Source organism: Gobius niger (assembly GCF_951799975.1).
Source record: "Gobius niger genome assembly, chromosome: 14".
NCBI lineage: Eukaryota > Metazoa > Chordata > Actinopteri > Gobiiformes > Gobiidae > Gobius > Gobius niger.
Genome location: NC_136865.1, coordinates 7755146 through 7782981, shown reverse-complemented (window position 1 = coordinate 7782981; position 27836 = coordinate 7755146). Strand labels below are relative to the sequence as shown.

The window sequence follows — 27836 nt, the reverse complement described above, 5'->3', positions numbered from 1 at the left end:
TGCAGCCTTGTAGGAGGCGTACAGTGGCCGCGCACAGGAGCCCCCCTCTGCGCGCGAGCGGAGAACTCCTCCTGCCTCCGGTCTGCGCGGTTCAGCCCGGACTTGGACCGGCCGCCGGACTCGCCTTCTGGACCCGGCACCACCACAGAGGACCGAGAGCACGAACCAGCCTCGCACAGGTGAGAGAGAGACGGAGCGTGAGAGAGTCCGCCGTGTCGCCTGTTGCTCTCGCTGATCAATATCCAGACCCCCGAACTGCGTAAACGATTCTCCCCCCCAAAAAAATCATTATTGCAATTTTTTTGTGTGGAAACTTGTCGCATGCTGTAGTCGCAGTGTGCACGCGTACTTTTTATTCCCCACCTTTTTTGTTTTGTTTTACCTTCCATGTGAGGAATTTGAAGTCAAATGCCTGCGTTCATTCAGGCAGACTGGTGCGTGATGTTTTCACTGGGGAGGTCCCGGCAACGCCAAACGTCATTCGCGAAAACGCCGTTTCACGAACAGGCGGTTTTTTATCCGAACATACGGAGTGTCACGACCCGCGCTCAACGCTGACTACTGGTTTTAGAGCTAGTGAAGACTTCGGCGTGCAGAACGCGTTCAGGGCGTTTTCGGAAAAGTCGTAAAATGTGACACTTTGTCTCGAGACTCACTTGTGGGTGCGTGGCTCGTCTCTGCAGCGGCAGGGCGGCAGCGAGCGAGGAATAATCTCGTTCAATTCAAGATGCAGACCGTTTCCAGCCCGAATCGCTTTAATTGACTCCAGCCGAATTGTCAAACACCCTTCGGAGGTGCAAGTCGATGTGTTATTTGTGCAGCTTCCCTTGGCCGTGCGCCGCCAGAGCTTTGCGTGTTTATGATTGACGCTTTTCTAAATGCAGATCGAGGTGACGTTCGTGATATTTCTTCTTTTTTTTTTTTTTCTTCCCCCCCTTTTCCCTTTCCGAGGCGTTTTGTTTGTGCGGGGATTTGTTGCACAGGCTCGTTCTCATCCCCACCGCCGGTGCCAAGTTGTAAACAGTTAGTGCTCAGGTGGGTGTTATGTAATTGTTTCAATGCAGCACTAAATGGTTGGGAGAATCCTGGAGAAGAGCAGTCTGTGGCTGAGCCGGAGGAGACATTGGGGGGGGGGGGGGTTAAAAAAAAAAAAAAAAAAAAGACAAATGGGGGATCTGTGTGATGTAGTCTATGCACAGGTACAAGGTATAGGCAGACAGAAAACAAATGACATGGATTGGTAAATAAATATGAAAAAAAGGGGGGCTGGTACATGTCGTTTTAGTTCATATTGATGAGCAGGAATTTGGTCAATTAAAAAAAACTACATCAGTAAGTGACAAAGGTGTACATGTTTTCATCTATTGTATATTGCTGTGATAAAGATTGCATTACAATATAAAATGTAGTCATTAGCTGCATGTTTTGTATTGATGACAACAATATAGTCCAAAATGTTACACGGTGTGCCTTTAAATGCTTACTTTATGTCTCAATCAACTGGACATTTACAGCAGACAATGAAGAGGAATGTTGACTTATGTTTCGGTGATTTTTTTAAACCATAGGCAAATATCGTGATAATATCGTCAATCGCCCCCATCGTCCCATCCCTACCACCAATTCATCCATTGCTCACAGGGGAGGTGTGGTTTACGATTGTCCAGAGCCGTTTATTGGGCGCTACGAATGTGAAGCGTATCATATGGAGTCGGGTCGGCTGCTGTCATGTTGGATCCATAAACTACAAGCTTCCGTATGTCGAATAATGCATCATCGTCTGTGATTGGTCCCAAATCCACGCGAAGATTTCAGCCGTGGTCCCCAGACTGTTGTGAAGTTTGACATGATGCGAGCGCACACAGCAGTCTGGTGTCTGCCAGGCTAACCATTTACAGCATTCAACCACAAAATAGTGGCCATACTCGAATCAAAACAATCGATTTGCACATCTATAGCCACATGTCTGTCAGCCTGTCCAAGGGCAGCTGTGGCTCTACAGCAGTCGCCTAAAGTGAGGAGTGAATCTACTGAGTTGTGAAAACATTACATAATACAAGCTGACACTATTGTTCTACCTACGTAAATAATAGTTTCACTGTTTCAAAAGTGATACTAGTGTTGCGTTCCCTTCAGAGAGTATAGATTCATACTGCAGAGCAGGACAAAATGGAATTCTTTGTTGGTCTTAACCTTTTGATGTGATATTGGAGATGTTTCTCCACATGAAACAAAAAGCAGCGGCTTTACTCTGAGCTCCTCGCCCTGTCTCTAAAGGCCACCATACGAAGGAAACTCATTTGGGTCGCCTGTATCCGCGATCTTGTCCTTTCGGTCATTAACAGAGGCGAGCCAGCTCACAGTAAAGATTCATTTTTTTATTCATTTTTTTTAACAATGAAATGATGACCTTTATCAACAAAGAAAAACTCTTGAGAGCTTCCACAGACACACAGTATTAATGGCTTACACTAGTATAGCGCTTTACAAGCTCGAGGTGACAAGCTTCTCAAAGTACTACACTATAGTTCTTCTTCATTCCTTACTCTGTGGTGGTAAGCTGCTACTGGAGCAACTGCTGCCCTGGGGCAAACTAACGGAAGTGAGACTGCTGATCTGCGCCACTGACCACCACCGACCACTCACACACACATAATACATTCACACAGGCAAAGCCCAAAGACAAACCAAACACACCCTCCTAATATCTGAGGCCCTTTTGCCCCGTTTCCCGCCAAAGCAACCATGAGGATATTAATGTAATGTATTCTCTTTATTTGCTAGAATGTTGTGTTGTTTGGCCATAAAGGTTGAATATCAGGTTCATAAACCAAGACGATCTATGACATGTCGCCGCCCTTCATCTGAGATTAAAACTCCAGATTCTACGATGCTGTGAAGGCAACATATTAACTGTCACGGTCTTCCCGTCGTGTGGCGTGTTCACGTGATTGTTTGCCCAGACGTTTATGACATAACACTGTGAGACCTGTTTTAATTAAAGTCGGTGGATGAGCAGATGGGGTCTGGATAAGGAGAGCTGAGGTTTGTCTGCTCACGTCTATCTGTCGGATTAGACGCCCAAACACTGGCGGAACTACCTTTGCAGCTTAGATGTTCCAGAGTGGACTTAAAGCCGCCGCGCCAGATTCTCGGACAGCGTCAGAAAGAGGAAGTTTAATTCAAAGTGTGAGTCGTGGCCCCAAATTGTTTCCTGCATTAATATAGTGTGTAATCTCCAGCTGCACGGATGTAGACGCTAACATCAGAAGAGGCTGCAGCGTGACAGAATGCTTTATTTCGATTTTTGTAATACATCTGTTGTAAACAGTAATGGACAGCAGTTATTTCTGAACTCAGCTGTAAGTTCTATGGCCAATCAAGTTTGACCGGGCTTTTTGTTTGCATATATCCAGGGGAAGGTGGTTTGGCTCATGCCCTGTGCACATAAAGAAAGAAGTATAATCCTTAAAGCAGCCCCAGATCTTGTATCCCATTTCCTATGATCTTAAGCTGCTACACAGAATAATCTCTCCTGTTCTCTGCTGGTATAAGCCGTTTCTCTCTGAAATGGCACGACCTTTTGCCTGTGTCAGGTGCAGATGAGCTCCTTGTAGGCCTGTACGGATCCATCAGCGTGACAGAGGGCAACAGGCCTCATTTATAATGCCTTTTTTGCAATGTAGGATAATACCACAGTGGCTTATGGACAGTGAGTCTTTAATGCAATGATCTTTGCAGTTAGCAAGGAGAAGCACTAAATCATTGCACTTAGTGGCGGCTGTTGCACACTGTGTTCATGTTGGATTTATTTTTGCAATTAAATCTACTTAATTCATTTACTGCTGGTTGTTAATCTAAAAAGAAGCATGTAGCCACATATCAGCAAATACCCACGGAACTAGCAATACAGAAAACTGTTATTCCCAGAGTGTCAGACCAACATCAAGGCAAATGGTTACTCTATAAACAGCAAACACGTCATTTAAACAGCAGACTATTACCTAACTATGCATTTACCCCAAGCACAATGATGTGAAAGCATAAAGGAGTCATTGAAGTCCTGCTAAAGTGAACAACAGCGCTGAACCCGGACAGATGTGATCCGTGGTGTGAACATGGACTCGCCCAACTCATTGAGGAGCATCGCATCCTTACGTCAATTTAGCCTTTTTAAAACTCCATAAACACACGGCAGCTTCTCCACTTCATCTTGTGTCGCCAGCGAGAAGTCTTGTTGTGAGGAGTCGTCCCAAAAAAAAACCCGAAGAATATCCATAAAATCCACTGGTGTTTGCTCGTTTCCCATAGTGTTAACAGAGGCCGCGTGCAAGTGAAAGTGACCAATGAAGAGTCTTCAGCGTCATATTCATGTGCATTCTCGGAACTAATCATTATTCCTTTTTTGTTCTTGCGGTAAAAATCATCAAAATTATAAAACTACAATGATTATGTCCTTCTGTGGAACCACCACCTGCAGGAGGAGCCATAGGGCCTGGTGCAACGTGATTTGGGCAGCTCCAACAGCTGCCCCCACAACCCGGCAACGGACAAGTGGAAGAAAATGGATGGATGGAAAACAAATGACAGGAGGAACTTAGCCCACCTAGCCCATTGATACCAGCCGTCCCTGATTTAACTTAAAATGAAACATAAAGCCACGAGACACAAAGTGAAGCTTCAGTTTTCCATCAGGAATTCATAACAACTCAAACAATATTAATGTTTGAGTGAATATTGCACCTTTAGGCCCATAGCACTTTGAGGAATCCCACACGAGAGTCCTTGTGTGTCATTTCTTTGACAGTAAAATTCAAGTTGATCTGGATTTCCTGGATTTTGCTACAAAATAAATAGATTACAGGAGTGTCCTCAATATTATTAAAGCCCGTGACCCATCAATGGAGCCGTTCTGAGCTGCTCTGTGCTCAAATTGTGTTCATCGCGGCACCATCGGCATTGATCTTCTGGTAGCATGATGTTGGCGAAAGAGGAAAGCTTGAGTTTTTGCTGCCTGCAGAGGGCGCTTCAGACCCACAATAATACTGTGGATAATACAGACCAACAGTCTTAAGTGCAGAAAGACTTTTAACTACATTATCAAAAGTTAAAACATAGAACATCATTATAAGGTATCAAAAAGAAAGTTTAGAAGCTCCAGTTAATCATATGTCCCCACTTTAAAACAGCCCTCGTACTTCCTTTGGGGCTGGAAGTATCAAGGGTGTAAAAGAACTATAGCAGCTAATCCACTATGTGCTAACTATGGACATAAAATACAATTAGAATTGAAGATTCCTTCAAAACTAGAACGAAAAGTTCTAAAAGCATTTGGCCATACATATTTTAGTGTGTAATATGTTCTTTCTTTCAAATCAGATTCATTGTCCCTCTAGGCACGAAAAGTATCATTTCTCGCCTCACCATATTGCCGCGTTAGAGATATAACACGATAACACTATACAATCTTGATATCTTTAACAACACTTTTATTCACTATAGTACAAGTCATCGGATTTAATCAAGACGCAGCCACACGCACATTTCTTTGCAGTGCCTAGATACGTAAAGTGTTAATACTGCAGTACTAGTTCAAACCATTACTGTAAACTCTAGTCTCAAGGTCTGAGGCTGAGCACATTGACTCATCTCCGTAGAAAAACACAGTACAGCTTGTTTTTTTGTGTGTGTCCACAGCGCAGTGTGTTCAGAACGGCGCTCTCCGCAGATACACCTGCAACACAAGTCAAATTCCGAGCACATTTCAGACCTGCCAAGCTTTGCACCTGCCGACTCAATGGACTGAATGTTGTTCATTATAGAGGCGGGTTACGAGACCAGGACGGCACAATTACAAAGAGTTCAAAAGAGAGATTCTACAGAAAAGGTCTTGTGGAGGAGGTGACCTGACATGGGAGACTTTTGTTATTTTATTTCATTTTTATTTCAGAATGATTTTGCAAACCATCTAAAGAGATTTATGCTGAGGCTATGTTGTTCCCGTCTCCTGTTCCCTGGAGGGTTTGAGCTTTCTGTGCATATTTCGGTTGTTGGGAGAAATGACCCATAGCGCCTTAAAGGGGGCCTATTATGCAAAATCGACTTTTTCAAGCTTTACATCATGTTATTAAGTCATTCCCTCATTAAAACCATGCCTGAAGTGTTGCCTTGGCACATTCACGTATTTTCGAGTAATCTGTAGAAACTCTGATGGCGGCCATTTTAGGGATAAAACGCCTGATTCCTTCAGGAAACGCCCTCGACCTCCAGGATACGCCTCCGACCTTTCGTCACCAGCCGAGTAACCAACCACTGCTCCTCAGCAGAACCCCCTCCCCGCAGTGTCTAGCCCTAAGATGTAAACAGAGTCATCATGGAGGTTTAGCTTCATGTGTTGTGAACCGGAGCCACAGCAGACTTTTACAAAGACACACATCAGTGTTTCTGTTACCTAAACACCCAGGATTAAAACCGGTGACAAGAACGCTTATTTCAGTGTCTGGTTCTGCGCTGGGCCTTGATGATGCACAGAGCCTCCGGAGAAAGCTAATGCTAAGCTAAACCTCGAGTCATCACGTGAAAACGAGAAATATGCACAAATAAAGTCAATAAAACCACCACACACATAAAGAACCGTTTAACAATGATCACACACGGAGCCAGGCTTGTTGATTTGGAAGTTTATTGCTCACATTTCATCTACAATGGGTCATAGCCAAGTGGTTTTCTCCCGGAGCTAACAAGCTAGCCGCGACAAGCTAACGGGAAAATTCAATGAAAACAAGCATATCATGCATTGAAAACGTCACTAAAACAGGCAACTGCTTGAAGCAGCCTTTATGATGATCACACACTGAGCCGGGCTTGTTGATTGTGTAGTTTATTGCTCACATTTCATCTACAGTGAGTCGTAGCCGAGTGGTTTTCTCCCGGAGCTAAGGCCCTATTAGCCACGGCAAGCTAACAACCTTCACCTTCACAACATTCATTGAAAACAGGCAGCATATTATGCACAAATAACGTCAATAAAGCCGGCAACTACTCGAAGCAGCCTTTACGATGATCACACAATGAGCCTGGCTTTACACATTTGTGGTTTATTACAGACTTTTCATCAACAATGAGCTGTAGTCGATTATAACAAGCTAACGGGGTAACCTCGAAAAACCACTGTCCACCTGCACAGATAATGTCCGTCTTTGAATCGTATGGGCTCCTGCAGATCCTGGTGTCGTCCATGGGGGTATAGTTAGAGATCCATAGGGCATGGCAGATGCAAAGAGAAGCCTCCAAACAGCAGTTATTTTTCAGGCAAGAGCCCCTTCCAAGCGTCCGGTGTGGAAGGTTCGTCTTCAAATCATATCCTGTGTGGCCATTGTTCACAAAGTGATAAACAGTAGCTCCTTTCCAACAATAAAAATTAAAATGCACCGATCGTAGTTTCAATACTGTTGAGACGAGCGCAGTGTTGTTGTGATGCCACAGACAGCGTGTGGAGGGGGCGTGTCGGAAAGGGTCAGAGGTTCTTAAAGAGACAGAGGCCTATTTCAAGTCATTTGCTAACGCCATTTTGAAAGAGCAATTTTATATAAGGCAGTTATTCTAATTTACTGCATTGACAGACCAACAGAAGGTTTCGTCATCATTGTAGTGTGATATAGACTGGTGCTATGTGGCTGAAAAAAGCATAATACCCCCTCTTTAAGGAATCCAACACAGAAAAACGAGAGTCCTGATCTTTGTACGGCCGAGAGATGCATTAATCCAGAAATCTATACTAGGACCCGACTGATATACATTTTTGGAGTCCAATACCAAAATATAAGGACTGTATAGCAGGCCGATAGATAATATAATGACTGTTAAATTCCTCCTCAGGAAATGAAAGATAATTATTACTTTAAGAGTAGAGTTCGACCAATATGGGTTGACCGATATGTCGATTCTTGGGGATTTTTACTCTATATCTGCAACACTAGCATTTTATGAACTGAAGTGGCAACAAAAGCAGTTGTTTAGCGTCAACAGGGGCCAGTAAATAGTCTTTTAAAGCCATACCGCGTAAAAAATCACTCAATAAATGCATAATTTAGAAGCATTCCACATTTAATCACAGGAAATGACCTCAAATAACATACGTCTTTACTGTGGGAGATGCTGTAGCTGGCTTTGAACACATTAACTCTGAAAAAGGCTTTATGTTGTAAACTATTGCTTTAATGGCATTGTCATGTTTGTTTGGCTGCTCAGGTGACTTATCAACATGTGACGAGGAATGTGGCTTTAATACTACAGTATCAAATGATTCTTGTATATTTCTTGCGATGGTGGGTGTATCAAATAAAGTACATAGAGAATGACTTTACTTTCATTGCAAATGTGAGACTCACTCATCCCCACTCCATTGCATTAGCGTACTCTACAGGAAGGAAGCTTTCTAAGCACACGTATTAGCCGGTGCTCCAAGTGCGCTGTAAATATTTAATGGCAGAGCAAAAGAGTAGTCGTCCTGGCTTATGAAAGAGTTTGGAATTTAGATCAAATCTGTTGAATAAAATATAATCTAAAGTGTGTCTTTTCTCATTATTGTGCTGTCAGTGAAAGTAAGTGAGAGCAGCAATGTTAGCCAAGATTTTGAAATACTTTTCTTTACGCCTTTGTCTGAGTATGTCACTTTCTAACACTTACAAAATTCCAGTATATGTAACTGCCGCCCCCTGCTGGAATGGAGCTCGAAATGACAAGTTAGCAGCTTGGCTACTGTGAGCTTGACGCTAACTGACAAATGTTTGGTAATGAAGGCAATTGAGGCTGTGCAATAACATAAGAATCAAGCTAACGCTAGCTCCACAAGCCGCGCTGTCATGTCCGGTTCCGTATCAGCAGACACTTGCTACTTGACATGAGGAATATGTTTAGATAAATACGCTCATATTAAGTGTCAGTGTAGTGGGATACATGTCCACTTTACTTATCTTTGGTGACGGTTTGCAGCATTTTTACAAAAAGGACAAGTCTTTTCAGAACCAGAGGAGCATTTATGTTTGTTTGTAGTTTCTGCCACTTGTTGCAACATGAGAGTTTGCAGGATAACTCACTGGAAAAGCACTTTTATAACTGAAAGAAAGATGCACGAATATACAAGTAAGCTAATGCAGCTTGCTTTAGGCATTTACGGTTGTAAGCAGCATAGTAACGTTAGCATTTGATCTGTTGTACTAAAACAACATACCTTGGAAAGGTTTCATGCCATTGGTCATTGATCCATGAAGCAAAGGGGCAAAACTTTTGCGGTCGCATAAACTCCACCCCGAGCTTTGCTTAGACCAGGGGTGTCCAAAGTGCGGCCCGGGGGCCAAATGCGGCCCTCAGACCAATTTATGGTGGCCCTCGGCCTCTTGCTGTATCGGTACACATCACCAGAGATGGACCTTTTTATTTGAAATGTAATAATTCTATACAATTCTAACCTAACAACTAACATTTTATTGTGAGACAGAGCTGGCATGAAGGTTTTAAGCTTAAATAGAGGTATGGGGCACAATTTAAACCTCTGCTAGTCGAAGGTTTTGCGGCACTAACTACTGATCTACGGCCCTTCAACCCGTGTACACTTCAATATGCGGCCCCCCATGAACAAAGTTTGGACACCCCTGGCTTAGACCAATGGGCAGGGTAGCACTGCTGCCATTGCTGCAATACCACCACCTAGTGGTGAGGCGCCAATTCAGAGGAGCGAGTATAAGGTGAAAGTCTATGGAATCTTTACACATTGTAAAAACAACTTTTAAGGGACTAAACACAATTTACAAATGTTAAAATTATGTATTTTCCACCCCCTACATGCTCCAGCAATGTCCTATGTGTAATATTAACCCAGACCTATTCACCACAACTGCTGCTAAAAGCCTGCACTGTCACTCAAAAAGTTGGCATTTCGGGCTGAAGTACCAACTTTCTCCATCGTCATGCTCAAGCTTAAAGAGGGGGTATTATGCATTTTTTAATCACATAGCACCAGTCTGTATCACACTACAATGATGACGCAACCTTCTGTTGGTCTGTAAATGCAGTAAATTAGAATAACTGCCTTGTATAAAATTGCTCTCTCAAAATGGCTGTAGCAAATGTCTTGAAATAGGCCCCTGTGTCTTTAAGAACCTCTGACCCTTTCCGACACGCCCCCTCCACACGCTGTCTGTGGCATCAGTGGGGAGGGGGTTCTGCTGAGGAGCAGTGGTTGGTTACTCGGCTGGTGACGAAAGGTCGGAGGCGTCTCCAGGAGGTGGGGGCGTTCCTAGGAGGACTCAGGCAAACCTATCCCTAAAATGGCCGCCATTAGAGTTTTTATAGATTACTCAAAAATACAATTTGAATGAGGGAATGACATAATAACATGATGTAAAGCTTGAAAAAGTCGATTTTGCATAATACCCCCCTTTAACATAGAGCCTGCAGTTACGCAAAAGACCTGAGGTGGCAGTGACGAGTAAAAAAAATGATAAGAAAAATAATAATGCATTAGTCTCATATAGCGCTTTTCCAGACGCTCAAAGTCGCTTTACAATTTGGTACATTATTCATTCACTCCATACTCGGTGGATCTAGTCCCTTTAAAGCCTGCTTTCAGATAAAGTTATCATTTGTAAAGCTAGATATTCCCCTTGTGATACCTCTGGGATGGTGCAGTTTATGAAACCACGCAGGTTTTTTCCTTTGATTGACAGGCGCTGTGAGGAGTCTTGTCGCTGCTCAAACCGCCTCACGGGGCTGGTGTTTCTCGCCCTTTTTGTCCTTTTCTGGAACATGCCCTGGAGGAGGAGACTGGGCTGCCGTCGTAGATTCTCTGATGAATCCTGTTGTTAATGTAAATGGGGAGGAGCGAGCACAAGACGTCTATCAATATATCACGTCTGTGTTTGAGTGCGAGAGTGGCAGAGCAGGGGAGATAGTGGGGGGAGAGAAAGTGCAAGTCACCCGGATAAACTTTCTTTCAGTTGAGACTAAATATGTGTTTTGTCTGTTAATATTTCGGCATAAAACGATTCAGTGAACTGCTGAACTAATGAATGAGACGAGCCGTGTCCGCGCTGTCCTTTTGCGGACCTTGTGGTTTGTGGCGCTACTATTGGCTTGATTCTAAAGTCAATTTGAACCCCAAAAATGAGCGTATAGAGTCCAGGGCTTGTTATATTACAGCTGCTTCTGTTGAAAATTGAAACCGTGCATTTACTTACTTTGTGATTTCTGAAACATGCCAGACATGGTTATGATTGAGCTCGTGTGGGGCTTCAAGCCTTGCGTTCTGTACAATTTGATGCATAGTATATTCTTGGCTAAATGAACAGAGTGTAGTTACATCTTGTTCTGGAGCAACAACAAACAATTGATTTTTCCATTAGTGGAGACATTACCCTCAGCGTCCTGGATCCGTGCCCCTCGTCCATTTATTCTAATACGAGTCTGCAACACAGCGGAATGCTTTCTATCATAAGCAAATGGCAGTCCTGCACTCAGTAAAGTTTCTTAGAGGAACAACTTCATTAGAGTTATTTTAAAGTTGAGGTGCATGATTTTTTGTCTGTTATGCTCTTAAAGGAGGAAGTTGTTTCTAGCTGTCTCGATTGTTCACATAATCGTAAGAAAGTACTGTATAGCTTTGTCTAGGGCTGTGCAATTAATCGAAATTCGATTACGATTTCGATTATTACACTAAACGATTACAAAATCAGCATAATCGGAAAAAAACAACAACCTTTTTTTAATTTTCTTTTTCACTTTAAAAAATATTTTTTTTTTTTCTTTTTCAGTTTTTTCTGGCAAAGCAAACTTGCATTATTTCATGTCGCTGGGATTATTTTCCCTTCACATTTCACGTGCCACGGCTCATGCTTTTGCCTGGCATAAAAACAAACAGCGCTGTGTGATGATGTCATCAGGCCGCGCTGCTCAGTTTACTTGCGCAGGTGTGAGGGCTGACCAGCAGGGGGCAGGTGTGAAACAGACCTCTCCTTAATCGAGACATACATGAAATTATTTGTACTTTTATGACAGCTCAGAAAACAGAAAATATTCAGCATCGTTTTTTTTAATTGTTAATAAATATATAAATAAAATAAAGACTTTTTTTAAAGGCAACAAATAATCGTGATTATTATTTTTTCAATAATCGAGCAGCCCTAGCTTTGTCAGCTTTGTACACAGTGTTACATCTTTAATACGGTATGTTATACTGTAGGCATTTAATCACATGTAAACAACTAATGCCAGCTTATTTTCCAAGTTAAAGACACAATATATGAGCTTATTTCCATCTCCTTCTTTAGGCAATGCCCAGTGTTCATGCATTGACCTGCGCCTCGAGAAGCATCGTAGCCTCTTGGTCTGTGTCCTCTCCACCTCCTCATCTCCTCCACTCGTCTCGCCACTCGTCTCTCCTCCTCCACACCTCTCTCCTCTGATCCACTTCCTCGTGTAGCCAAGGTTTGAAGCAAGCGTGTTTCTCGTCCCCGAAGTGTCAGATCGGACTTGAGTGCGTCCGTGTGAGGGAAAAAAAAAGTGAAAAGCCGAGGTGTGCGGGGACAGCTTCCTCAATTCAGCTGAATAATTATTATGTCTGGAACATAGGCTGTAAAAAATAATGGACGTCTTCTGCTCACTCCTCCCCGTTTACCATAATGACCACAGTCGAGGGGGAATTCATGGCGGATTTACAGACTCCCCCTTCCCAACTCTGATGAAGCATGTTCCTTAAAAGGACATATGGGCGGGATCTTCACCGTAGACTCGGCCCTTGCGTGACGTGGCGATATGGAGGTACTACAGCAATGGCGGCCACCAGTGTCGTGGTCATAAAGCGGAGCCGCCAGCGCCCATTGGTCTGGAAGAGACGTTGGGCAAAACTTTACCCAGGAGCAGTTGAAGTTTGTTATTTTGTCCAGTGTTTGGACTGTGTTACACTGTTTATTGTCCCACCGAAACACTGAAATGAGGCATTAGGGGGTTCATTTATAGAGACAGTTCCAAAATAGCAGGTGCAAGCTGGAAAGTAGCATTTAGTTCTTGGTGGCTGTGTTGCACCTACAGTATATAACCATTTGTACATGTACTACAGAGTATTACAGTGTTAGTAAATGACCCTTTAGTACTTCTGTGTTAGTGATCAATAAAAGTGCACTATATTTAGGTGAAGACGACGATACAGTATCTACGTTATTCTTCAATGTATTCCCTGTGGATCACCGCTGGGGTGTCGTATGTTTGTGTAGAATATGAGTGATGATCATTTCAGAAAAGGTCAAATGCATCAAACGTGGGATTTAGCAGAAGTGAGGCGAGAGATAATAACAATGAAAGATGACTCATTCTGACTGGAAGTGTCAAATTATAGTGCAGAAAAGTTCTTAGTCATGTTTGTTTACGAGGAGCATGGGAACAATGTGATACAAAGTCAGAGATACAACTGAAATCAATGAAAAGGCCTTGTCTGTGGAGTTGCAAGACACAGCTCTGATGTCAGTAAAGTCGTCACGTGGCAATACTGCGATATATACATACTGTATATACTACATATATAAATGTTCTTGTGGACAACACGAAATAGAACTATTCATCAATTTGCAAAGTTGATATAACATAAATCCCTATAAAGATTTTTTGAACAGGGGGTACAATGCAAAATCGACTTTTTGGAGCTTTTCAAAAATATACCTGGAAATGTGTTTCAACCCACTCACACATCTTTGAGTAATCTATGGATCTTCTCCAGTGGCATCCTACTTATCCAGAAGATGCTTTCCTCGCCTCTCAAACATAGCACAGCTTAAACCTGTAATCGCAGTGGAAACACTCGCCATGGCTTCACTATAAGAAATAAGTGCCTGCTTTAGGCACTCAAAGCGCTTTACATCAAGGAACCAGTCACCCATTCACACTCTCATTCATACACCCGTGTACGCAGACACTGGAGGCAAGGTGGGTGAAGTGTCTTGCCCAAGGACACAACGACAGTGTGCACCTGCGGGATTCGAACCGCCGATTCTCCAATCACAAGACAATAGCCACATATAGCAAAATATAGCCACATATAGTCACAGTCGGTTCTCTTCTCTTTATTGAAGCAGCTGCGCGGGGAGCAGGGGAAGTGAGGGTGGGCGTGGCTTGGGAACATTCACAAATGGTCACATCTGAGGGGGAAAACAACGACGAAAGACGAAAAATAACAACTCTTTCACCTATTACTATACTTTAGCAAATGAAATATGGATGTTGTATTTTCTACTCAATGACGATGCAGAGGCATGGAAAGAAACGGCCCAAATTTGTACGTATAGCAGTGAGCGCTAACCATGGTTCTAACGTTAGCTTCATGCTAATGCTAACCGCTAGCTTTGAGTGCTGGTGCTGAGATCACCTTTGACCTTTCAACACAACAGAGAGCAGCGATCATATGATTTTATGCTGATTGTTATGAAGCCAATACTCTTATCACTTAGTCACTTATTTTTCCGATTAAAGCAGACACAAAGTAGTGCTGATTGGCGGTTTAGACGATACTCTCATATGAATGTATTTGTTTAGTGTTTTTTCCTTAAACGTTTCACTTTACTACGACACACGCGTACTTTCCACTTCACAACTGGAAGGTACCATCTTTACCAGGGCACATGAAGGCAGCATGAAGCTCCGTCAGACCCGTAAATTGAGCGATGACGTCATCACTTAACAAACGTATTGCACGAGAATCAGGAAGTGAAACAACTGGATATTTTGGTCCAGCTGTTTCGAATCAAGTGTAGGTTATAAATACTGTGTGCCTGTCGTTTGTTGCTCTTTATACCATTTGTGCGGATGGATTGAGGATAACGTCATTTCAATGTATTCAGCGTAAATTTACTCGTGGCAATTGACAATAACTTCAAGCAAATTAAATATTGCTGCTCTTATCCAGAAACTATCAGATGGTAATGCGCGTGTCAATGTCCCAAACGTACAGCATTTTGATCACATACACTTTGACTGCACTGCCAGCGGCTCACATGCTGCCAAAAACCTCACTGCTCCGAGGACCATCTAATAAAACCCAAGTGCAACTGGCTAATCACAATTTTTTTTCCGAGGGAACGGTTTGTGCTCGTGTGCACCTTCACCCTCCTGTATTGGGATAAAGAAATGAAATGGAGATGTTTACTCAGTCATATTAATTTGGTCTCATTATAATATTAATATCCATCCAGCGCTGGTATTTTTGCCGTGCCATTGTGTTTGGAATAATGGCCAAACAATGTGCAGTGATTATAATGTCAGAGATAAATGCTTTATACTCCGTGCTCTGTGCTGGAGAGGCAGCTGGATAAACACCGTGGCATGTGGCTCGGAGTAGGAACCTGGAGTTGTCTTTGTCATAATAAATGTAATTCAAGGGGACAGTCTTGTGCTTGAACAGTCTAATGTGGTTTGGTTTGATGCGGAGGAAGACGTCTGACCTTCTGATTTAGGAAAGAAGCATTTATCTGCTGTAGTGGGCAATATGTGTAAGACTGTAATTGTTGTTTAGAGGATGTAGAAACTTTACTTACTTCATGGGATTCATGGGTACAGAAAACATGCATCTCAACAAGTACGTTCTTAAATACTGATTATACTCCGTCTACTCGTGCAAGTCACACACGAAAAAATACATGAATCGAGGCCAAACTGTGCCATCCGACCACCATCAACCACTCACTCACGCACTACATTCACACAGGCTTCCTGGCAAAGATAATTAATACAACTGTAGATGGGACATGACGCTCTTGACGTGGCAAACATGGCGGCCATCTTGTGATCGGCCGGCGAGGCCAACCCCTGAAGCAGGGGTCCTCAAACTACAGCCCGCCAAATCCGGCCCGCGAGATGATTTAATCCGGCCCCCGACTTGTAGAGCACAAATCCCTGAGTATGTCAAAGAAAAAAGTAAGTCTCTAGCCCATTCCTGTGTGGAGTTAGGATATTTTAACTAAATAACCAGTTTACTTCATTCCAGCCACTCGGGGGCAATTTGAATAAATAAAAAAATATTCCACAGGTGTCCAGCAGAGGGAACTGACATAAGAGATCAGAATATAAACACATTATAGCCACGTGGTAAATGAAGCTTACCACCACAGAGTGTGGAGAGAATGAATAATGACGACAGTACTTTGAGAAACTTGTGACACAGGCTTGTAAAGCACAATACAAGTGTAAGAAGTTATTACTTTGGTCACATTACATAATGATGTTTTATTTGAAAATAAGAATAAATGGAAACTAAAACAAAGTGCGAAGACTTGATTACTATTTTTGCAAACCACTACAGTGAAACAAATATGAGCCTGAATCAAGTGTTGATCTTGTGGATATAGTCGTGGGGACGACTGTGCCAGGCGAGTAATCTCTACTTCACAATACAATTATATGTAATAGCCAACCCGGTCCGGCCCCCCATCACAGTCAGGAACAATAATGTGGCCCCCAGAGAAAAAAATCTGAGGACCCCTGCCCTAAAGCAACCATTGCAAAACCAGGAGCAACATTTTCATTGATTCCACGGCTGAATTTGAGCTAAATCAATCACAAACAATGAGTGTTTTACTTCTAAGTTTCTCAGTCACATTGTCATGTCTTTGAAATGTCTTGTTATTTAGTCGTGTTGTTCAGCCGTATTATTCATGGAGCAATAGTGGCGCAGTTGGTACTGCGGGTCGTCTCATGATCAGAAGGTTGAAGTTTCCCAGCTCCTGACGGTGCCAACTCCTTGCCTCCAGTGTGTGCGTTAATGGCCGCTGGCTGCTCTGCTTTGTGGCGACGACACCAGGGTCCTCCATTGCTGTGGTACCTCCATATAGTCTCCCATTGGAAAGCATTGCACTTTAGACATGTTAAAAACAACTTTCAAGACTGGTTTCTAATTTTCCTAAACTTTCTACAGCTAAATATTGCTCCTGTGATAACGCTGGGTTAGTTACACTAAAAGAAACAAGGCTGGTTTTCGTGAGAATTTTTAGAAATCTTGTATACTAATGAGGGCCGGACTTTGATTGACAGGCCGTCCAGCATCAGAGCTATTGGTGCGACTACGACGGAACTATGTGCCCCGCGAGGGCCAAGTCTACAGTGAAGATCGTTTAAACAAGTGGTGTTTCCCATTTGATTTCTTTGCACCGGGTTAGAAGGGTAAGATGGTCGCCAGAATTGCCAAGCTTCCGAGATCTGACAGAATCGGACATAGCAAAGGCGTACATTAACCTTTACAAATTAGAGATCCAATATATGGAGGGCGGAGTGGTGCGAGTCACACAATCTGGTGTTGAATGTGATGGAAATGGAAGAACAGAGCAGTTGGAGATCACACCGTGGTCTCTCTCAATCAAAGGTCTTTGGGTTGATCAGGTTTCAGCTTTTAAGTATCAGTCATTCATCTTGATTGACCCTCTCAGTGGTTTAATCATGTGGATCATGTTTGTGCCAAGATAAATCATACACTTTTTTGAGAAGGTTAAGGCTGCATGGTGTTGAGCCAAGAAATCACGCTCATGTTTTATAGGGCCTGCATTAAATCACTTATTCGATACGGCATTACAACTTGGTTTGGTAGCTAACAGTGGATCATTGGGTCGCCTCTCCCCTGTTCTCTGCAGGAGATGTTTGATGAGATGAGAAACAGGGGCAGAAAATAGCAGCTGACCCCACTCACATCCTGCTTAAAGAGTTTGAGATTATGCGGTCAGGATGGCGTTACAGAGTCTAACTGTAAATCGACTATAAACACAGTGTTTCTTAAGAGCTGATGGAACAAGTGAACTTCTCCACTGTGAAAAGTCTTACCTCATCAAAAGGAGACAAATGATAATACATATTCTATTCTCTTCCCTGTCATGTGCTGTGACAGAACACACGAAGGAGGTCTGTGTAGGCATGTTTACTGTTCATTTTTATACCTGGAGTTCCCCTTTGTGTGTCGGGATGATGTGGGTGAGATGAGAGTGTGAACACAGGTGAGTGTGCTGTTGCCTCTGTGATAGACAAGTCAGCTGCTGCAGCGTTAGATGGGTTTCTCACTTCTCTTTCTGAAGGCGCCGGAAACCGCAATGCTCGATGGGATTCTTTTCATGCTTCTCCATTATGTTAGAATACTGCAATTATCAGAAGTGTCACATATGATTGTTGCAACGATAGGGCTGTAATGACACTGGCCTTCGAGGTTAATTATAAAACCGTCCACTTTCCGTTCCCCATCACGCCGCTGCTGTCGATGCTAAAACGACGAGTAATCGGCGTTCAAACTCACGCAACCGCGAGATCAGTCGTCCGTAAAACGTACCCCAACAGCCTCAAAATGGTTCCAGGGGCAGAGGTATTGTTGTTGTGACAGACTGTTGCAGCATAGTGACAGCTCAGATGAGGGCTCCCCCCCCCCTGCTGGTCAGAGCTGGTACCACATGCTGCGACGCCAGGATGGGGGGAATGTATTGACTCAGGTTGACACGGTGCAGCAGGCAGGAGCACAAGGCTCGTCATGAGAGGCGGTTTCTCCCTCGCTGAGAAAGCAACACTTCGGCTGGCGTGAAGGAGAAACATGGATGACATTATTACAGCGTATGAGATGCTGAGGCCGCGTCATTGACTGAACAGTGGGCTTTGAATAAATTGCTTTCGATAATTTCTTTGGCAATTTGGAATGTTTGGGCCGGGTTTACTAAACGTTTGCACACATGAAAAACAGATCGTGTGTGAAAAAGCGGAGCAGAAAGGAGGTGATGTTGAGATTTTTGTCTCGCTTAAAGAGGGGTATTATGCTTTTTTCAATCACATTGCACCAGTCTATATCACACTACAATGATGACCAAACCTTCTGTTGGTCTGTAAATGCAGTAAATTAGAATAACTGCCTTGTACACTGCTTTCTAAATTATTATGCAAATGACATTTTTGTAAGATTTTCTAAATTATCAACTCAAATGAGAGTCAGCATAATTTTCAAGTCTTTACCTGGTAGAGGATCATTTAAATGTGGTGGAAAACATTTCCTAGTGATAACAGTATTTTTTTCAAAAATAAATATAGTAAAAACCTCAAAATCTACCGTTCCAAATTATTATGCAACTCATCGTTTCAATACATTTTAAAGCTTGTAATTAACTGAAAATGGTCATTTGTTGAGTTTGTAGCATTAGGAGGTCATATTTACTGAAATCAAAAGCTATTTCAATCAAAAAAATATTCACAGGTCAAGTTATATTTTCCCACAGCAGCTTCAAAATTCTTAAATCCATGAAACTTGTGAGTTTTTGTAGAGTTTCTGCTTGGATTTCTTTGCAGGATGTTAGAATAGCCTCCCAGAGCTGCCGTTTGGATGAAAACTGCCTCCCACCCTCATAGATGTTTTTTTTGTTGAGGCTCCAAAGGTTCTCAATAGGATTGAAGTCAGGGGAGGAGGGGGTCCACATCATGAGTTTCTCTCCGTTTATGCCCATAGCAGCCAGTGATGCAGAGGTTTTCTTTACAGTATGACATGGTGCGTTGTCATGCATGAAGAGGATTTTGTTAGGGAAAGCACGGCTCTTCTTTCAGTAGCATAGAAGACAGTGGTCAGTCAGAAACTCCACATATTTTTCAAAGGTCATTTTCACACCTTCAGGGAGGCTAAAAGGGCCTAAAGGGACCGACCAGCTCTCTCCCTTATGATTTTGGTTCAAAACATGACTCCGCCCCCTCCTTGTTGACGTCGCAGCCTTGTTGGGACATTGTGGCCATTCACCACCCATCCACTACTCCATCGATCTGACCATCCAGGGCTACACGGCCTCATCAGTGAACAAGACTGTTTGAAAATGAGTCCTCATGTATTTCTGAGCCCGTTGCAGCTGTTTCTGTTCATCAGCGTTCAATTAACAGTTTAGGGGAGGCCCGGATTGAAGGTTTGTGCACAACTGCAGCCTCTGGAAGGTCCTACACCTTGATGTTTGGGAGACTCCAGAGGCACCAGCAGCTTCAAATACCTGTATGCTGCTTTGTAGCAGCATACAGACAAACACATCATAATCTGATGTGTTTGTCTTGGCAGAAACAGTGCATATTGTGCCTTTATCTGCACAAACCGGAGTGTGCTCTGAATTATCCACAAATCTCTTATCAGTTCGATGATTACACTTCATCTTTCATGAAATATCGAAGGTTTTCATACCTAGACCAAGGCATTCAACTATTTCAAGCTTTTCATCAGCAGAGAGACCCTTTTTCTCTACCATATTGCTTGAAAATGATGATCTGCATAATAAAGTGGAACACCCTTTTTCAGTAGTTTTTCCCTTAACTGGGCTTAACCTGACAACTAATTATCCCAGGTCTCTGAGATTAATGTCAGTGATTCATAGAACCCCAAGACACGATACCATCCATGAGTTTCATTATTATTGTTTTTTTTTTTACCTTTTTGACACAATTTGCATAATAATTTGGAACGCAGTGTGTAAAATTGCTCTCTCAAAATGGCTGTAGTGAATGTCTTGAAATAGGCCTCTGTCTCTTTAAGAACCTCTGACCCTTTCCGACACGCCCCCTCCACACGCTGTCTGTGGCATCAGTGGGGAGGGGGTTCTGCTGAGGAGCAGTGGTTGGTTACTCAGCTGGTGACGAAGGCTCGGAGGCGTCTCCAGGAGGTGGGGGCGTTCCTAGGAGGACTCAGGCAAACCTATCCCTAAAATGGCCGCCATCAGAGTTTTTACAGATTACTCAAAAATACGTGAATGTGCCAAGACAACACTTCAGGCATGTTTTTAATGAGGGAATGACACAATAACATGATGTAAAGCTTGAAAAAGTCGATTTTGCATAATACCCCCCCCCCCCCCTTTAAAAAAGGTCACAGCCCACACTCATGTATGTGAACATCATGTTGTGGTGTTGTTGATGTTTCTACTGCTTCATTAATAATAGACGAAAATCGGAAAAAAAAAAAAAAATTGATTCTTTACTTTGTCATTTGATCTAATTTCTCAAATCTATGCTGTTTTCAACAAAGGATTATTTCATAGTTACAATTTTCTCTATTTAGCACTGTTTTGGGGATATAGCTGTAGAGTGCCATCAATCCAGACCATTTTTCATGATATTTGTAGCACTACAGCATATTCCATGTTATAGCTGTGGACACATGCTATGGCTCGTTTGAAAGGTGAGACTCTAAGCTCTCCGTTTAATTCTACGTGCCTCGGTTCCTGAGAGATATAGGCTAAAGAGAGGCTAGTTTTGATCAAAATCACAGTTTTTTTTCTAGAAACAGAGATATTGCGTGTTTTATGAAACATAACTGTCTCCCTCATTTCGCTATCTTCACCGAGCTGTGACTGAAACAGGGGCTTAAGAAAAGAACATCGACGACTGAGAATGTCTGGGTGCGAGTTTCACGTTGCTGTAAGAGAACATAGAGCTGAAATATTGCCTCTACTTTCACTTCCTCCTCTCTCTAAGCGCCGCTGCTGCAGGACCGGTGGGCGAGCATTGAAAACACACGATGAACTAACGCGAGGGGCGTGGTCATTTATGTTAGTTAGTCCTGAGCCGCTGTGAGCTTCAGAGCTCCTCTGAAACAGATCACCGCCTCCTGGGTTTGTCACTGTTTCAGAGCGTGGTGTCCTGCACTGGTCAGCTCCTCCACCTCCTCCTTCCTCTTCCTCCTGCGCAGCTCCCTCCGCTCCACAACAGTCTGTCACCATCTTCTGGGAAGAGTGTAGTAGACAAATATAATCCATGTTATTCTCCAGTGAACGAACATTAGCCAGAACAATAGTAGGGTAGAAGATTTGTGTGGCTTAGCTGTGAGTCTTACCTGGATACCTCCTCGTTTGTCCCTTTTTTGTTTCCTGTAGCGCTTCTTGTGACACCTCCACTGTGCTGCTGTTTGCAGTGCTGTCTCTTCAGTGTTTCAAGAAATATGTAGGTCTCTTTAGCTCATAAGCCAGCTGTTTGTTTACTGTTTCCTTCATGGCTAGTACAGACTCTCTTTAGTAAAAAATCCACTGAACCTCACAAGAACACAGCAAAGATGCACAAAAGTATCCAGTAAAACAAGGTGGAACACGCAAATGCAGTTCACAGAAAAACACTAAACAAAACGTTGCTGTACCAAAAGAGAGGGAGGTTGCTGTTAGAAATCAAACTACAGGATATTGATGTCAATGGAAGGATGTATTTTGACTAGCTGCGCACTATATTGCCAAATTACTACCATCATGTTGATAAATTACGCAATATCCATACTGCAAGAAGCCACATTATATCGCACAATCACACTGTTGCTAACACAGCCTAAAACCAAAAGGCATGGACTTGATCTTTCTAATTTACTTCCATTTCAGCCTTGTTTTGGTGCTGATTTAGTGATATTTATAGCAGCACCTTGAGGTAGGAATTAGTCATAAAGACCCATGGGGGAACACAACACAAGAACTGACGTCTGGGAATTGATCTTTGCTCCCAGCAAAGTTGGGAGAGAAGTCTGAGCAGAGTCAAGCCCAACCACAGTGAACAAAAACAAAACCCGTATATTGAAATGAACGCTTGTATTTTATTCTATTGAGTTTATCACTGGCTTTTAGTAATACAACTGTGCTTGTAAACAATGTCATTACATCCATGACCTTGGCAGCATTTTCCACATCCTCCTCACCTGCTTGCATGATTGTCCTTAAAGGATGTGTTCGAACTTCTGAAACCTAAATTGTTACCAGTGCTACACTTTTCACCATTAGGCCCTTCCTGTTCTTTCCAAATGACTTCCTCTTGTGCAGCAGATTAGAATGTATGGGACTTAAGAAGCAATTATAAACCTTCGCTCATTATTCCTGTATGGAAATCCAGTTCCTCTGGCGCGACCTGGAGCCCTAATTATATCTACATTAAGACAGAGAAAGGCCGTCTGTGCAGTTTGTCCGGTTGGGCCCGATCAATACGCGCGTTAGATAATGGACTTTGCTTGTATACGTTTGGCTAACTTGGCCGTAGGAAAAGGCACAGAGAAGCAGTAATGTCACAGCTTGTTGGCACTTATCGGCGCCCCAAACGCCGTGGTTTATTTAGCGCCGACCTGAAGGAAGGAACTGTGAGGCTAATTGACAGTCGCTCAGTGAAGATGGGCAGAGCAGGGTTTGAAGTTTGGCGTTTTAGAGGCCTGGGAGTCGGAACACGGCCACAGAAATGTCACTTTGATTTACGTTTAAAAGAAACCCAAATGAGCAAAACAGCTGGTATTGTATAATGATGTAAAGCCAGACATAATAGACCTCCAGTCCTCACTCCTCCCTGTTAGTGTTAATGACGAGAGTGGAGAGAGAATCCATGATGACAGCTCGGGCTTAGTCGAAATTCAATCGAAATCGCAATCCCTACTTTGGTTGATCTCAATAATCGTCATGGGACTTTATGATTGATAGGTTTGCAGCCATGTCTTTGGCAGAAACAGTTCCTAGTTTTGGAGTTGTAGCGAGACAATAGAAGACTATTGTATGTTAAATGAAACTGGAGGAATGTTTAAGTCTAAGTTCATGAATCAGCTACTTGTATTTATTTTTTATTATTGAAATATAAATCTAACCGTAATCGAGATCGATCAATACGAGACAAACAATTCATGGTACATTTTTTTTTCCCCATTTCGCCCAGCTCTAATGGTCTGTTCGGGCACAGTATGTTCTGGGCGGGCAGAGCAGCGACAAGCCTCCACATTTCTTTAAGGCCTGTCAATCACAGGAAAAAGCTCAAACTTAAAAAGTTCACTGAACAAAAACCAGCATGGTTAAAATATGATACCCCCCCAAGTTGTCACAGGACTTTGAATAGTCCTGAGACCCACCAGTTGAGAACATGTGCTTGAGGGCGTTTTCACACAGGCTATGGCTAGACTCTCAGTCCAGCTTTTGGGTCAGTGTGGAGTGTTCAGTGTTGTAAAATGCAAATGTAAAAATCCATCCACTCTCAGCAGTTGGGCCACAGGATTGGTCCAAATCTCCAGTCAATTCGATGCGATTGTCGTGGGTTGTCGGTGGAGTTGAGCATATACTGTACAAGCAATCTTTATGATTTTCCATTGATCTAGTTTCCTCTGAACCACCATTTGAGAATATTCATGGACAAATCATCGACCTATTGACTTGACATTTTGAATTCATCAAACTACACATTATTGACTTATGGGCATGTTTCTTAGCAACTGCAACCAACAATTATGTAAAAAAACAACAACAACAGCAAAAACAGTCTAAATGATAATGACACAAGTGCCCTCCCTGGAGCGTCTTCCTAATTTATGTTAATAAGGCCTAATTAGAGCGCTTGCCTTCCTCTAGTGTGCGCTGCTTGTTTGTCAAAGTGCTACTACTCTCCTAAACCCCTGCAGTTTGCTGTTGATCCAATTTCTGCACATTGTTTAGGTATCATTTCACTTTCTGAGATCACGCAGTTTAGGCTTTGACGTTTTCAGTCGCTTGTTTCTTTCGCCGTTTGAGCTGCAATTCAATCTGGTGGCTATTTTCTCAACTTAGATTGCTACAGTTGCAAAAGCTTGGCTAATGGCTGGAGTAAGTATTCACTGAAACTTGTAAAAAATCCTCCATAGGGGCCGTTTGGTTTATCATTACTTGCTATCCAATCTATCTGAATCACTTGTTAATGGGGTAAGTGCCCTCCACAAATAGCTCCACAATTATTGCTGTTTAGTTTGAGAGGATGCACCGAACACAAAAGTAAATAGCATTTACTATAACCTTGTTTAAAAGGGCCAAATTCACGTTTTGGATCATTTTTGGACCCTTACCCTTGACAAAAATCAAGTGAGTGTATTCCTAGACATGTTCTTTGCCACCAGTGTTGGGGGTAACGTATTCCAAAAGCAACGAGTTACAACAATTACCTTTTTCAATACACAAAATATAGGAATATCATAGCCATTACAATTTAAGTAACTCAAGTTACTAGTGTATTTAAATGTGTATTGATGTGTGGGGAAAAAAGTTGGACGTTGGTGGATAAGATCTGCAGTTGAGTGTAGCTGATGTCGTCAAAACAAAACACAAGAGAATGGAAATAGCAAAGGAAAAGGAACATGTTACATTTTTAAAACTGCAACTGCTAATATATAATATATTACAATTTTAAAGTAACTTGCCCAACTCTGATTGCCACACAATACACCTGACAATAAACTTGTCCCAGGGTTTTTTGTTGTTGTAAATATATACGTCAATGTATACAACTTATAAATACCAATGCTAAACCAGATAGCCCAGCTTCAGAACCCACTATCAACATATTATAACGTGGCATATATTATTTCCACTGACCATATGGACACATATAACCATGGACATTAACAGTGATCAGTTGATTCAAGCTTTGCTCATAAAGATGACTTATCAATCACAAGTAATTAATCAACCACCGTTTGATACCTTGCATCTGTCACTTTTGGGTTCTGATCCAGGTTTAGAACCACTGCTATGTAAACCCTCTCAAGAGTTCAAGAGTCCAGGCTTTTCCTTTTGTTAGCTGTACCACAACCCTCCACCTTAAAAGTGGCAACCCTAAGTGCTCGTTGAAACATGCCCTTGCCTTCCATATCGCGCCTTCTCACTGATTCTCTTTCCGTGTCATTTCAGGGTTCACACCATGCTGACACCACTTCGCACTCTCCTCCTTGCCTTTTCCCACGGGTGACCGCCACCAGTGAAGGAAAGGGGGCACAGCGACCAAGCGGACCCCACCACGCGCGATGCCATGTGCGGCGTGACTCTCCTCCCCCTGCCCCTCCACTACCAGTCCCAGGACTCCGAGGCGGCATGCAGGTGCTGACAGCCGCCTGCCGGTATGACTCTGCTGGAAGTGTGGCTGTCGCGCTCCCTCCCCATGTGCCTGTTGCTCCATAGCCTGGTGCTCATGGCCCTGTGCTTCCCCTCGGCGAGCATGTGCCCCAAAGGATGCATCTGCCAGCGGGACTCGCACCTGCACGGCTTGAACGTCACCTGCAGCCACGCCCGCTTCAAGGAAATACCCGCCGGCCTGCCCGTGGACACCGTCCTCCTGAGACTGGACCACAACCAGATCGGAGCCGTCCCGGACCAGGTGTTCCACGGATTGCGGTACCTGAGGGAGCTGAACTTGTCCTACAACATCGTGGAGACTCTCGGCGAAGGCGCGTTCGGTGGCATCGAAGCTACCTTGCAAGTCTTGGACCTCTCGCACAATCGGATTACCAGCGTCCACAAGGATGCGTTCGCCAGGTTGAAGGCGAGGGTGATTGTGGACGATAACCCGTGGCACTGCGATTGCACCTTGCAGCAGGCGATAGGCGGGATGGCGCACAACCACGAAGCCGCGACCCGGGTGCTGTGCCGGAGTTCCGAAGTACGGGACCAGGAAGGGAGGCCGTTTTTGGCAGTGGACACCGATCTTTGCAACTTGGCGAAAAGGACAACGGACTACGCCATGCTGGTGACAATGTTCGGTTGGTTCGCCATGGTCATTTCGTACGTGGTCTACTACGTTCGTCAGAATCAGGAGGACGCGCGGCGGCACCTGGAGTACCTCAAGTCCCTCCCGAGCAAGCCCAAGAAACCTGACGAGGCGGACGATATTAGCACTGTTGTCTAACTGCTAACAGACCCCTGAAAAAATGCACTTAACAACCAAAATGTTACCCACTTTGTCGGACCTGTAGGAGTCTTTGTATTTCAAAAGTCGTGTTGTAGTGCGTCCTTTAAAGGGATGGTTGACCAGAAGAACTAGGGCCGAGAAATCAATCTACTGTTTTCTATCATGAAATAGTTGGAAAATTAATCTCAGGTTTCAATATCAACAGGCTTTTATAGACAGAAATTTGGAATCCTATGATAAAAATATATTTCTAAGAACTCCCTTATACCTGCATGGCAACTTCTATAAGACAGAGAAATTACCAATCATTAGCTTTTACAAAAGACCGAAAAAGATGTTTACAGAAGTTTTCTCTTTCTACCAGATAATGGAAAAGCATTTTGTATAGAAAATAACCCCTCTGCTTGCCTTAAGGTACACTGGCAATCAAGCCATTACATCATCAAAGCAGTTTTCTGCCTGGCTGTAGCAAAGCCTACGTGATGGAGATGCTCTCAGAGTCAGTGGAATATCATTCTCAAACTGGGGTCCGGGGCCCCATGGGGTTCCCCTGAGCCATCTGTTGGGGGCCTGCGCAGGGGCAAAGAAATTCACTGATAATTTTGATAACAAAGTTTGCAATGAATCTCAAACATGTGTAGATGTTGTTGGAAGCAACTTCGCCAACAGTGTTTGGGGTTTCTTAGGCTTTTTTTCTGTTCGATTAGGGGTCTCCGGTCCCAAAACGTTTGAGAATCTCTGTTTTAAAGAGGTTTAAAAAAAAAAGAAAAGCATAGTAACATTTCATTGGTTGACATTATGGCTTACGATTTAAAATGCCTGTCCATGTATGAAAAAGACAAGAGAACATGAGACACGACGCTAAGCTAGCTAAGATTTACTCTCTGGCTTTTACGCGCTGGATTGTCATAGTTGATCACACTGAATTCAGAATTCAAATCTTCTGAAGGTTTGAGAGAGTCTGAAAGACGCATTATTTTATCCATACATTTTTACCCAACCTCACACATTAAGGCTCTTGCTATGTGTGCAAAATCACACCACTTCTCCTTTTGGCAAGCTTCAGTACCTATTTAACATTTTTAAAAGCCTGTCAGGAACAATATAAATGATGATTATGTAAATGATGTTTAAGAAAGTGAAAGCTTCTTAATCTTAATTAACCT

At 43.1% G+C, this 27836-nt stretch overlaps 1 protein-coding gene across 1 annotated transcript; it reads left to right on the top strand.

The window, feature by feature from the left end:
• Window positions 1-7: 7 nt before the first annotated feature.
• Window positions 8-27626, top strand: lrrc3b (leucine rich repeat containing 3B). The gene is made up of 2 exons (XM_079571331.1): window positions 8-179; window positions 25677-27626. The coding sequence occupies exon 2, from the start codon at window positions 25885-25887 to the stop codon at window positions 26665-26667; it is 783 nt and encodes a 260-aa protein (XP_079427457.1). The 5' UTR covers window positions 8-179; window positions 25677-25884; the 3' UTR covers window positions 26668-27626.
• The last annotated feature ends 210 nt before the right edge of the window (window positions 27627-27836 follow it).